The sequence below is a fragment of the Mixophyes fleayi genome, chromosome 4 (genome assembly GCF_038048845.1).
Source record: "Mixophyes fleayi isolate aMixFle1 chromosome 4, aMixFle1.hap1, whole genome shotgun sequence".
NCBI lineage: Eukaryota > Metazoa > Chordata > Amphibia > Anura > Limnodynastidae > Mixophyes > Mixophyes fleayi.
The window spans coordinates 332576053-332590172 of NC_134405.1; the positions used below are offsets into that span (position 1 = coordinate 332576053).

General features: G+C 40.1%; 1 protein-coding gene across 2 annotated transcripts in view; it reads right to left on the bottom strand.

The window, feature by feature from the left end:
* The window catches only part of STRA8 (stimulated by retinoic acid 8), a 45817-nt gene extending 33212 nt beyond the window's left edge, over window positions 1–12605 (bottom strand). Inside the window, exons 1-2 of one of the 2 annotated variants that reach the window (XM_075210426.1) lie at window positions 12498–12605; window positions 6253–6454 (exon numbers count right to left, since the gene is read on the bottom strand). In XM_075210426.1, coding sequence (XP_075066527.1) covers window positions 6253–6423 — 171 coding nt within the window. In that variant the 5' untranslated portion in view covers window positions 6424–6454; window positions 12498–12605. The remainder of the gene's footprint in view (window positions 1–6252; window positions 6455–12497) is intronic. The other variant, XM_075210427.1, reaches the window with a different exon arrangement.
* Window positions 12606–14120: the final 1515 nt, after the last annotated feature.

The window sequence follows — 14120 nt, forward strand, 5'->3', positions numbered from 1 at the left end:
AAAACACTTTTTTTTGCCCCGAAATATATTTTTATTGGGTTTTTGAAATACAGACATATAAGACTTCACAAAAGCAGAGGAAATACTAAGCATTCAGGTACATTTATATTTCCAAACTCAGTGGATTGATATTCAAGGGGCTACTGACATGTTAGAAAAACCTCTGAGCTCTAAAGAAACCAACATTCTATATACTCAATGTTAGGGGGATATTGCGAATGACAAGGTGGAGGATTCAGCTGAATCTGTGAATTGTAACCAAGGGCCCCAGATAGCGTAGTACATTTCAAATAAGTCTGCCGCTGAGAGAAGCATCTCGTCCATAGACCTATAGAACTCCAGTCTCTTAAACCAATCTCGGACTGTGGGATGGGAGGTTTGTCTCCATCGTACAGCTGCCTTTGCTACTGACATAAGGTATTTCAGTAGGGATTTTTTTGAAGGATGATAGAAACATGTCTGTTTTGTTAAGGAGCCGAAATGAAGGGGAGTCAGAGATCTGCCTGCTTAACCTTTTTTGAGAGTTATCACTTGACACCAGAAAGGCTTCAGTACAGGGCAGTCCCATCAAATATGTAGCGGGGAGCCGGAGCCTAACAGGAACTCAAAAACCCCTCGATAAATCCTAGCCAGGTGTGTAGGGCATCTGTGCCACCTCGTGAGAACGTTATAGTGGGTTTCTAAGATCGAAACACTGGGTGAGCACGCATGCGCCATTTGAAATATTTTTGCCCAGTCAAGAGTCGCGAATCTCAGCTCCTAGGTCAGTTTCCCACTCACCAGTAAACCTTGGCAGGGAGCTGAACAAATGTTCTACTAGGATCTTGTAGATAATAGAGAGCAAATTGGTTGGACAACGTGGCATACAGCATAAAGTCTCAAATTCTGTAAGCGTCCTAGTGGTGTGCTGTCTAGGGAGACCCGGTGTCAATAGATGTTTAATTTGAAGTTACCTCCAAATTTCAGCATCGGGTAGCTCCCATTTAGACTGAACTTCTGCAAAGGGAATGTACGCCAGCCGCACCCACCAGTTGGCCGACTCGATTAGTCCCTGCCCGCACCCAGAGTTTAAATGCCGCCGGCTTGGAACCCGGCGGAAATGCCAGATTATGAAACAGGGGGGTTAATGATTGGGAAAGAGACATAGGTGAGAGATCTAAGTTTAGTTCATCTCAATATAGTAGGGCCTATAGTGGGGTGTGAAACCGTGGGTGATCTAGATAGCCAGGGGAGTGTAGTGCTGGGAGGAGGGAGAGAGGATGTTTCAATCTTTACCCATTGTCTGTCAACTGTCGGGTTTCTGCACTCCACAATCTTACTCAATATCACAGCATTATAATAGGAAGGAAAGTGGGAAAGCTGGAGGCCCCCCAGGTGTCTACGTCTGTATAAGACTTTATGTTTAAACCTAGGGCATCTCCCACGCCATACAAAATGATGTATCTGGTGTTGTAAGTCGTGGAACAAGGCATCTGGGACATGGATTGGGAGTGTCTGCAAGATGTAGAGGATTTGGGGTAATACATTGACTTTAATAATATTAATCCTTCCTATCCACGAGAAATTCGCCTCTCTCTCCAGTCAGCCCGGGGATGACCCAGAAGTGGCTTAAAGTTGATATCAAACAGGGTGGGAGAGATCATTTGAGAGCAACACACCCAGGTAACCAAGTTGGGAAGCGTGCCATACAAACGGGGAAGCATGCCTCCACCATGGGGGCAGGAGCAGTGAGGTTAAGAGCTACTGACTTAGTGTAGTTAATTTTAAAATTGGATAAGGATCCAAAGTGCTGGAACTCATTATCTAAATTAGGGAGAGAGACTACTGGGTTGGGGACTACTGACAGAAGGTCATCTGCAAATAATGCAAATTTGTGTTCCACGTCACCCACAGAGATTCCAGAAATATCCAGGCTGGCCCTAATGGCTCGGGCTAAAGCCTCCATAAATAAAACAAATATAAGAGGGGACTGTGGACACCCCTGCCTGGTACCATTGTCTGTTTCTACCGGTTCCAACAGATTGCCATTAATTTGAATGCGAGCAGTAGGTTTCTGGTATAGGGCTAGGACCCTACGAGGCCTAAGCCCAAGTGTTCCAGGAGACCTCTCATGAAGGGCCTTCCCCAATACGGCAAGTGCTCTATATGAAGCGCATACCTACACCTGTATTGAACAAGAGGCGTTTCTTCAGTTCTGCTTGTATTGTACTTGAATATGGACGTACGTATGTCCGATTTACGTGCGTTTTTTAGAAAAACGCACATTGCGTTACTTTTGTGTGCAGTAAAGAATCAGACCCACAATGCACTGTTTTTCTATGTTCTCTCCTGAGTGTGTTTGTTTTTGCACTCACATACTGAATGCATAAGGCACCATGTAAACAATGATTTATTTAAAAATAGACAGTATTGACCCTTCTTTTTGAAGACCTCTGCAGTTCGCCCTGGTATGCTGTCAATCAACTTCTGGGCCACATACTGACTGATGACCGCCCATTCTTGTCTAATCAATGCTTGGACTTTGTCAGAATATGTGAGTTTTTGTTTGCCCACCCGCTTCTTGAGGATTGACCACAAATTCCCGATGGGATTAAGGTCTGGGGAGCTTCCCTGGCCTTGGACCCAAAATTTCGATGTTTTGATCCCCGAGCCACTTAGTTATCACTTTTGCCTTATGGCAAGGTGTCCATCATGCCGGAAGAGGCATTGCTCGTCACCAAACTGTTCTTGGATGGTTGGGAGAAGTTGCTCTTGGAGGATGGTTTGGTGCAATTCTTTATTCATGGCTGTATTCTTAGGCAAAATTGTGAGTGAGCCCACTCCCTTGGCTGAAAGCAACCCTACACATGAATGGTCTCAGGATGCTTTACTGTTGGCATGACAAAGGACTGATGGTAGCACTCGCCTTTCCTTCTCCGGACAAGCGTTTTTCCAGATGCCCCTAACAATTTGAAAGTGGATTCATCAGAAAAAATGACTTCACCCCAGTCCTCAGCAGTCCAATCCCTGTACCTTTTGCAGAATATCAGTCTATCCCTGATGTTTTTCCTGGAGAGAAGTGGCTTCTTTGCTGACCTTTTTGACACCAGGCCATCCTCCAAAAGTCTTACCTCACTGTGCGTGCACTCACACCTGTCTGTTGCCATTCCTGAGCAAGCTCTGCACTGGTGGTGCCCCGATCCAGCAGCTGATTCAACTTTAGGAGACACTCCTGGCACTTGCTGGATGTTCTTGGGCACCCTGAAGTCTTCTTTACCACTATTGAACATCTCTCCTTGAAGTTCTTGATGATCCAATAAATGGTTGATTTAGGTGCAATGTTACTAACAGCAATATTCTTGCCTGTGAAGCCCTTTTTGTGCAAAACAATGATGACTGCACATGTTTCCTTGCAGGTAACCATGGTTAACAGAGGAAGAACAATGATTTCAAGTACCGCCCTCCTTTTAAAGCTTCCAGTCTGTTAACGAGAGAATCACTTACCTGATGTCAGCTGGTCCTTTGGTGGCAGGGCTGAAATACAGTGGATATGTTGTTTTTGGCATAAAGTTCATTGTCACAGCAAAGACGGACTTTGAAATTAATTGCAATTCATCTGATGACTCTTCGTGACATTCTGGAGTATATGCAAATTGCCATCAAAAAAACTGAGGCAGCAGACTTTGTGAAAAAGAATATTTGTGTCATTCTCAAAAATTTTGGCCATGACTGTACACACAATGGAAGCAGCTATATTGTAGGCTGAATGGTTCATGAGAACTCAACCTATCAATTCATTCACTATTCATTCAATAGGGTACTCAGTGATGTCAGTAGTTCCTAGTGAACTGATCAGCCCTGCATTATTAAGGACATTGACAGGGGCAGTGACATCTATATACTGTAAATATTGTCTAGCATTGTTTAATTTGCATTATAGTTCATCATAATCATTGAGATATCTTAAAATATCGTCAGAATCAAATTTTATTGTAAGTTATGCAATTATGCTATTAATTGACGATTATATGGATAAATTACATACATGAAATATGTAAGAACACTGAAACAAATGACCTTGGATTGTTTTTAAATGCCCAGAATATGCATAAAAAGGGGCCTGCTGGACACGTATCTTACTTTTAATCTAGCTTCATTTGCAAAATTGAGCATTCTTTATTGGCAGAGTACAGTTTGCAGGTTTTTTTTAATGTGCATTTGACAAGAGCTGATCTTGTGGGAGACATGTACACTTCTGTGATTATGTCAGTGAAGACATGGCAGCTAGAGACAGGGGCAGTGACATGATGTGAGGAGGGGAATAGAGGCAGCAGGAAGCCACAGACTGAGAGTTATATACTGGAAGGAATAGGGCACCCAGCAGCACAGAGTATATCAGGAGATGAGTGATGTGTTCGTGAGGACAGGGCTGCATGTGACAGGGGCAGTGACATGATGTAAGGAAGGGAATGGAGGCAGCAGGAAGCCACAGACTGAGAGTTATATAGTGGAAGGTGCAGAGTCTCCCAGCAGCACAGAGTAGTGATGGGCTCCTGTCACATCAATGCAGAGAGATTATGTTGTCAAACGCATCTGTGTATAAAACAACATTCATTCATCCAACCTTCAATTCTTAACTTATACTGGCTTGACAGATCCACATTTACCTGTCCCTTGGCAAATCAGGGGTGGAAATATATGGGGGTTTGTTTTTCTTTCCCACCTAATCACACAGGTGAGAGTCAAACACAAATCCACTCTGCTGCAGTTAAGGTAACACAGTTAGTAAAGTTCAGTAAAATTGCCATCATCATACAGCCACATTTACTGCCCGAATCATAGTATGAACATTTCGGATCAGATCTGGACTGGCAGTCGCCTTGCGTCTCTATACATGCTACATCCTGTAGGCAATTATGTCAAATATAGCCCAATTATAATAAAAGAGTTTATGGGCATCTTTAGTACATAATACCCTTGGTCTGGGATTTAAATAAATACATTAAAATACTCTGAAAAAGTTGTTTATTGTTTACTAATCCCCCCCAAAAAAAATAAAAAATAAAAAAAAAATCATTGTACTGGCATTCTGACCAAAGCCATTTAACTCTGAACAACGCGGGCTGGGCACAATTACCGTTACTAATTTCAATGCTGATTTGTGCTCACAGCTCCCTGAACAAAAATCTGTATTAAAATTACCGTAGCAGCGGTAATAATGCGCCCTGAAGGACAATGCAGGGAACTGCATCTACCCCTTATTAGACTTAGAGAAATCCAGAGAGTTTTTTATTGAAATATATTCATCTTATCTAATTCTCCTGAGTATAGGGATGACACATATGTGTACTATTCATCAATGTCAGCCAGTTTCAGGAGCAGAAACATTGATTATGTTTTTTTTTATTTAGTTCTTATAACTTCTTTTTCCTTTAATTCACTATCTCTGTTTAACAAGGCCGCTCTAGAGTAATCAGAAACTGATGTGGTGAGCAAAACTGTTCCTAACCAAACTTTGCCCCAGACACAGTCAGGAAATGAGGAAAGGAAGAGATGACACTAAAGCCTAAACTAATCCACCCCCCCACACACGCTCATCACTTTATACAAAAGCCTAACACACCCTCCACCCTCCCATCTCCATGATGTTCAAAAAAAAAAAAAAAAGTACCAGTTCTGACATTTCTACCACCACATGGCACAATGGGGTTAAAGACTACACAGTATTCACACATTTACAAATATCTGTGGATCTAGACACCTGTTGCATCCCTCTACAGTTACTAATAATCCCAAATCTCTTCATATATTAGTAGTTTAGTACCACAGGTGCTGCAATGTTGTAGTAACCTGTTCATTTTTGCATCATCCACTTATGGGTGTCTCACAAACTTACTATAAAAAATATTTTGTGAGACATAGCAGGGGCCACTCTGCAAAAATATATTATATAAGAATAACTTTGCAATCTTTATGGAAGACAACGCACACATTTTTAAAAAAATAAATAAACTAGGGGTAGATTTTTCAAACCTTCTGAAAAGGAAAAGTGGAGGTGTTGCCCATAGCAACAAGTCAAATTCTAGCTATCGTTTATCTAGCATGTTCTAGAAATGATAGCTAGAATCTGATTGGTTGCTATGGGCTTCCACCGCTTTGATAAATCTATCCCAATGATATGGCTGAACTTTTAAAAATTTAGAACTTGAAAAATATGGGGGACTGAGCCCGCGATTGTGTACCCATATACTAAGTAACCCTTTGCCTTCATACCCTTGTTGCCTGTGTATCAGGATCGGGAAACACTGTTTCTCGCAGCTGCTGGATGAGCTGTGAGACTGATGTGGACTTCCGAGCTCGTGACGGGCGTTTCCTCACTGGCCTTTTTCTGGTGCCCTGTCGGTGTCTTCCTTTCTTGCTGCTGCCCTCACCAGCTGTGTCCATTCAAACTGCCCGCAGACCTCATGTATGTCTACTAAAAGAACAAGCAAGGCACTAACAGTCATTAATATTTATCATACTTACAATAATATACATGAAACAACTGGAGTGTTTATACTTCACTAAACACATTGCAATCATTCTCTCTTTTACCCCTTTGTAGCAGGCTGTTATGTTAGAGGGGAGCGACTCCCTATCTGAGCAAGTGGACTGTGAGTGACTGCAGACAGACCTGCTGTGTGGTCTGGTGGATATACACAGGGGAAGGCCCAGTAATGTCTCTGCGGCTTAACTGACGTAAATATCAGCTTTTTGACCTGTATTAGAACACGTTAGGGTATGTCCTAAAGTCATTTCTTCATACTTCTGAATTGAAAACCTCAGATTTTGAGCTTTAAAAGCAAATGCACACAGGGAGCCTTGGATCTGCACCTCCTACAACATTAGGACCACCCTACTCATTAAATAAAACTTTGCAATTTCCACTCATGTTAGCCTCCTTTTAAATTAATCAGAACCATAAGCAAACTCTGAAGCTGGCACATTTGTGTCCTTGAATTTTTTCTTTAATGGGTGAAGTGCACCGATCAATAAAGCTCTCACTGCTAAGGTGCAACATGTCCCTTTAGTTAAAATAAAAAATAAATAAAAAAAATAGGATAGGTCTTTTTGCAGAGTGAGCAGGGCTGTTCGCCCCTGCCCAAAGCAAGGAATGCCCCTAAAAATGTGACCTCTACACTCCTTTATCTCATGTCACGCTCCATAAATTAAAATATAATTTTCGCACTACTTAATACTTTGAAAGGTCTGCCCTTACTCCTCCCATTCCCCATATGCCAACATCTAGATCCATATGCCTATGCGCTTTTGGAAATCTACACACACTTGTGCAAAAATTTGCCAGTTTTGCATTTTGTTAGCGAGTCCCAAGGTTGGAATCACTGGGTCTGTGCTAAACGGAGAACCAGGAGGTTATGTACGGTCAAAATTGACAAACAGGAGTGTGGAAATCTGAATGTGTGAAGTTAGTTATTCCTCTATATAAACATCACTAAATGAGAGAATTGTGGATGCCATTTAATGGATAACCATCATCCAAATTACTAACCAAAATAATGTGCAGAGAAGATTTGTTGTGAAATAACAAATATACTAAGAACTAGCTGTTATGAATTCAATAAATTGGGACAGCTGACATATATTTAGCATTACACACTATACGTAAATAAATGATAAATAGCTTTAGATGATTTTGGATAAATAAAAACATTTAATGCAATATTTATATATCAAACAAGCAGAAAGAAAAAGAAACGATCCAGCAGACTATATTGATACTTTATGAATGAAAATAGGAAAAGTATTTTAGTGCAAGTATGCATAATTATCCACAAATTTATATATATATATATATATATGGTTTAATTCCTTGAAAGTACTTTAAGCATGTGCAGATTATCAATCTAATTTTCGGTTGTTATCCTTGTTGGGCCTATGTACACTTTTATTTTGCCGATTGGTGAAGCAATTTTAATTTATAAAAGGCTTAACAGCCATCAATGGAATGTGCTAGTTAGCGGTGCAGTACACAATTGTATGTTCTTTGCTTTGTATATTTGTCAGTATCCTTTGGTACTATTAATTTGTGCTTTTGTTTTCTTTTTTGCTGCCTCTATGAATTAGAATGGGAGGAAAAGGCTGAACAAAAAAATGTTTAGGGGAAGCAAATTGTGCGGAGGAGATTTTGACTTCTTCAGTGAGATTTATATAGCGTAAGTGGTTAAAGTATATTATGTCAATGTATGACAATTCCACAAAGATAATTGTATATGTTAAATATGAATTGCTGTTCCAAAGCAAGGCAGCAGAAGGTCTTATACATACACATATACAAAGGCTTGACTGCAAGTCGAGCTACACTATAACGTTACACCATAATTTGCAATAGCTTTTTTTAAATGTTCAGTAGAGAATGTCATACCTAGTTCTCTTCCCGTCTGTTCCCTATACAATTAGATTGTAAGCTCTTAGGGACAAACTCTACAGCCAGTTATCTCAATATATATTTTTTTTTTAGTTTCTAACTGTGTGTGTTATTTCCTTATTGTAGCACTCCGCCGAAATATGCCAGCACTTAAGTAACAAATTCTAATTATAGTAGTAGTATTGTATGCAATCTGCACAACTATTGGACACCTTTAAAACAATGTTTCATTTGTACATAACTAAAAAAGGCTATCAATGCATTCCGGAAGCTGACTTTTGAATTGCTCTGTTTATCTAGACAGCACCAACATGTTTTGCAACATGTGCAAAAAAACAGGCGGAAACCGTTCATTTACAAATTGCAGCAGAAATAATATAATCTTGCAGTTACATACTGCATGCATGTTATGAAAAAAAAAGATGCACATTATTTGCTAACGTACTGAATTTACTATAGCTGTACAATGACCAATAATGCAATATTTATATTAAAAGTCAAATGCCTTTATCACAAAAAATAAAAATGTTATTGCTTTTTGGATGGGTGAAAATTTGCTACAATATTTAACGAATAGAATAAAATGTGGCCAACATACCTATTCCGCAGTGATTAAGGCTAAACACCCTCAACCCTTAACCTCATTCACCCCAGCACTCCTCTTTTTTAGAAAAACAACTATTACTATAGGCACCTACTTGTTAATTGGAAGCAGTATGTTTTGCCCAAGGTCTACACCAGTCCATGGAAAGTAGACGCAACACTGCTTCTTATTGGTCATTAAGGTAAATAATGCTTAACAAGCCCTAATTATCGCTCATTTTAAAATATGTCAATCAAATCTGCAGTCTCCCCACTAAAGGGTTAAATATCATACACAAATGTTTCAGAAACCTTTGCACAATAATGCAATTACACAACTGGGAGTGCCAAGACTTAAATGAATAATGTTGTCTTTCAGGTTTAATGTTTAAGAACTACTTGTGAAAATGATAAATAAATGTTAAGAAGTTTTAGAAACTTATCAGAACCGCCTATATTTTAGATGCAATTTGTGGTGGGGAGGGGTTTACTATGCTCACAAGCCTACACGTCTTTTAATCATCATCATCACCATTTATTTACATAGCGCCACTGATTCCGCAGCGCTGTACAGAGAACTCATATCAATCCCCCCCATTGGAGCTTACAGTCTAAATTCCCTAACATACACACACACACAGACGACAGAGAGAGAGAGAGACTAGGGTCAATTATGATAGCAGCCAATTAACCTACCAGTATGTTTTTGGAGTGTGGGAGGAAACCGGAGCACCCGGAGGAAACCCACAAAAACACGGGGAGAACATACAAACTCCTCACAGTTAAGGCCATGGTCGGGAAATGAACTAATGACCCCAGCGCTGTGAGGCAGAAGTGCTACCACTGAGCCACCATGCTGCCCCTTTAAAATCTGATATAGTTGGACTCAGCTGCATGGCTAATATATGCAATAACAAATATCTTAAATTCTGCCCAGGTAGGGAAACTTATCATGTATCTGTGAATGTTTGCAAAATGCTTAATTACAAAAAATCAACTTGTTAAGTTCAGTTTAGTCCTGGAAAGAAAGAATACATATATAGGGCTGTTCCTGGCTTCCAGGTATTAAATGCTCTACAAAAGGTATCAACGTGTATTCCGACAATGGGGTAGTTGTAACACAGTAATGTTCTGCAGATCTCTTGAGGGGTTAGCAAACGAGTAATCTGCAATTTATTAAAGGGGTTATCCGTGCAGCAAATAGGTGGGTGGGCATTAACAGCTTGTGCGTTCGGACCACAAGTAATGCTGTTCATTTTGCCTTTATGAGTGTATTATAATGGAGCTTTATTGTGATCAAATGACAAACTGAGCGTGCCAGGAACCTATACCAGCAGGATGAGTTGGCTCTCAACTTCAGGTAACTGGAGGATATGTGCTGTATGGTTTTGGAGCTGTCCAAAAGTGGGAAATCCTTTAAAGACAACATTTGCAGCAGATGATGAGTTTCTGGAGGGTATGACTATATAAGTCGATTATGTTCAGCTCCAGGCAAAACTGCACGTTTGCCAGCCTGTTTACAGCTCTCGTAAACTAATAAATCTCTGGCAAAATAAACACGACTTTCATGTATCTGCAACATAAGATAGACTTAGGTAAACCTCATTCATTGGTATGGAGAAACATCAAACGATGATGACAGGTAGACTAATTAACCCATCTCAATTGGTCTGTAAAGTACAAAAGTGGCCAATATAGTACTTACTACATAAACGAGGGTTATCTCACTTCTCTATTATTGCAGCATAAGAACAAACAAACTGGTGTATAAGATATGCTATTAATTTTGTGCAGTACTTGTTTAATTGCTGTGTCTAATTGTGTGTATGTTGATATATATATACATGTGTATATATATATATATATATATATATATATATATATATATATATATATCTATCTATATCATCATCACCATTTATTTATATAGCGCCACTAATTCCGCAGCGCAATTTTGTTAGCAGCCAATTAACCTACCAGTAGGTTTTTTTGGAGTATGGGAGGGAACCGGGGCACCCGGAGGAAACCCACGCAAACACGGGGAGAACATACACTCCTAGATAGAACACTCCTAGATACACTCCTAACATAGAACTGCTCACAGATAAGGCCATGGTCAGGAATTAAACTCATGACCCCAGTACTGTAAGGCAGAAGTGCTAACCACTAAGCCACCGTGCTGCCCAACATCAGGTATGTATACAGCGCCACTAATTCTGCAGCGTTGTACAGAGAACTCACTCGCATTAGTCTAAATTCCCTAACATACCCACACACAGACAGACCGAGATACACTAAGATCAATTTAATAGTAGACAATTAACCTACTAGTATGTTTTTTGGAGTGTGAGTGGAAACCAGAGCAAACATTAGGAGAGTATACAAACTTAACAGATAAGGCCATGGTCGGGAATATGAACTCATGATCCCAGTGCTGTGAGGCAGAAGTGCTAACCACTAAGTCACAGTGCTGCTCCAACGTTGTCCTGAAACAGTGGATAGCACACAAACGCTATGTAATAAATGAATAAACAACTCCAAATTACTGTCAGTCCAGGAAACCCAACTTAGTATGGATATTTTTTCTATTCACCCATAGGAGACGATTTCTTATTGGCCAGAGGCTACATACTGCACTTTTCATGACAGGCTCCTCCCCGCTTTCTCAGGTGCAAGGTTCTGTTGGAAGGGGGAGGAGCACAATCAGCCCACCCCCTCATATCAATGATAATAAATCAGCCCTTATGAGAGAATAGGAAAACTATCCATTTAGAGTTGTGGTGCCTGCGCATAAATTTGAGATGTATGCAATTTATGTCCTCAAGTAATCAAAAACAGAATGGCGCACCACCATTTCAAAAAAAAATATGTTGAGGATATAAACCGCGAATTAGTAAAGATTTATTCAATATAAATAAATAAAACAGCAATGTCCAATTTGGTGGCTGGTCACCTTTACTAAAGTGGTGGACAACAGTAAATACATTATTAACTAAAAACTGAACCCATGATCACAAAACTGACATAATTTGGGATATGGGTTAAAATAAAAATATATATATTATTATTATTATTATTATTATTATTATTATTATTATTTTGGATCCACAGTCCCATACAGCACCTGACCTGTTTGTTACCAGCCTCTAAGGTAAAAAATTAAACTTGTTCTAATGTTGACAATATGGAGAGATAAACTGTGGTAAAACTATTAGGAACACACACAACATATATTTTATTGTAGTTGAGATAACCATGGCATACAAGATATACAGTTTCCTAGTATATATGTATAAAAACATGATTATATATAATTTATGTCACATTTAACACCCAGTATGACACTTAACTTTTCATTTCTAGGCACTTTTGATGAGTTTCAGTTTATCTTATATATAAAATAGAACAATACACATAAGAAAAATAGAACCTACATGATATAAAACATACACACACATGCAATAAATACTAATATAATAATAATAATGAAGAGTATAGGTCCATTTATTACCGAATCTGCCAGGATCACTCTGCCAACAAATGGGGTAAACATAGAAAAGTAAAACCTCTCCCAGCGCTGACGTCACCCGCAGTTTCCACTCAGCGCAGGGAGCAAAGGACGGACCAATCAGAGCCCGAGGCGATCCTATCGCTGCTCACCCGGCCACCGCCGAGCAGCCAATCGGATGCGCGGAGAACAATAACAATGTAGCAGCTGTTACTAGGGGCTGCGGTGCGGAGTAGTAAAAAAGGCGGGAGAATGTTAGGGTAGAACATGGCAGTTTGGTAATAATAGGAACGTGCTCTGTCTTCAACATTCCAATCTAACTAAGAGTAATAACGTTCTACATGCTGTACAAACACTGAGTGTGTATGAATATACCTCAATATTTTGCCTGCTGCTGACAGAAATGCAGAGTTTATAGCTATATAAATAAATAATAATAAAAAAAATACTTCAGGGCTTATGTGGAGAAGCCATATTGTTTTGGTAGACTCAAGGGGTCTATTAATATATTAGTATATAATTTGGTGTTTTCGCCGCAGTTATGGGCTCTCTCAATACATTGAGTGGTTACCACCGTCGGTAGCTCTTCGCATGCCTCCCAACATTTGGCTAGGCGGCACCTGGATGGGGTTTTGCCACAGCACCATGGGGCAGGGTCACACCTAAAGGGTGTGCTATGCTAGGGTTCTCCATTCGCTCCTCCCTTCCAAAACTATTTATTGCAGTGAACAGAATATTTCCCAACTTTTCCATCGACCGGGACAAAGCTGTCCCGATCAGGACTGCTGGACAAAGCCTTCAAAATGGGACTGTCCTGCCTAAGTGGGGATCGTTGGGAGTTGAACTGCCTTCTCTTGTTTTGGCTTTCCACCTGCTGAAAAAGGGTTGTGGCAGTTCATGATATCTGAGGAGATATCGGTGAAATAGGAAGATATCATAGATATAGTCCTATGTATTCTCCAGTTCCCACCTCCCATAGCTGCAGCTTCTGCGATAATTGGAAAATTCTTCATTATTTTAATTTAAAAAAAAGAATAAACCTTTTTCTTTTTTTTTTTATTTCAATTCTTTTTTTTCCCCTTCCCAGTCTATTGTTTCCTTTTTTTCTTAAATTGAAAGTGGAACTGGAAATTAAAACTTGAAACCCAACATTGGGTTGGGACGGAGGGCGTGGCCATGTCATGCTGGGGGCGTGGGATGTCAAGATGGGGGCGAAGTCACACATCCTGGGGCATGCCTAGTAGTTTTGAAGTGCTAGGTTGCTCTGTTCACTCCTCCCCTCCAAACCCCTTCATCACTGTGTGCACCAGTGCACATGGAACTCGTACATCATTCACAAAATACCTTACAATTTTCACACCAATAAGGACAAAGCTGTCCCGTTCAGGATGTTGGGACAGAGCTCTCAATTCGGTACTGTCACGCCTAAATTGGGACGGCTGGGAGGTGTGCAATTTAGTGATTATCTTGGGGCACCACCAACCATATCTGCAACCAGTCCTGATTTATCAAAGTCCCAATTTTTGGCCATCAATAGGTAATGTGGTATAGCATAAAAGGGGAGGGCCTCTCGCTAAATGGTTGGGGTTTCGTGGATATGTGGGTGGTTTATGCACATTGAAGGTA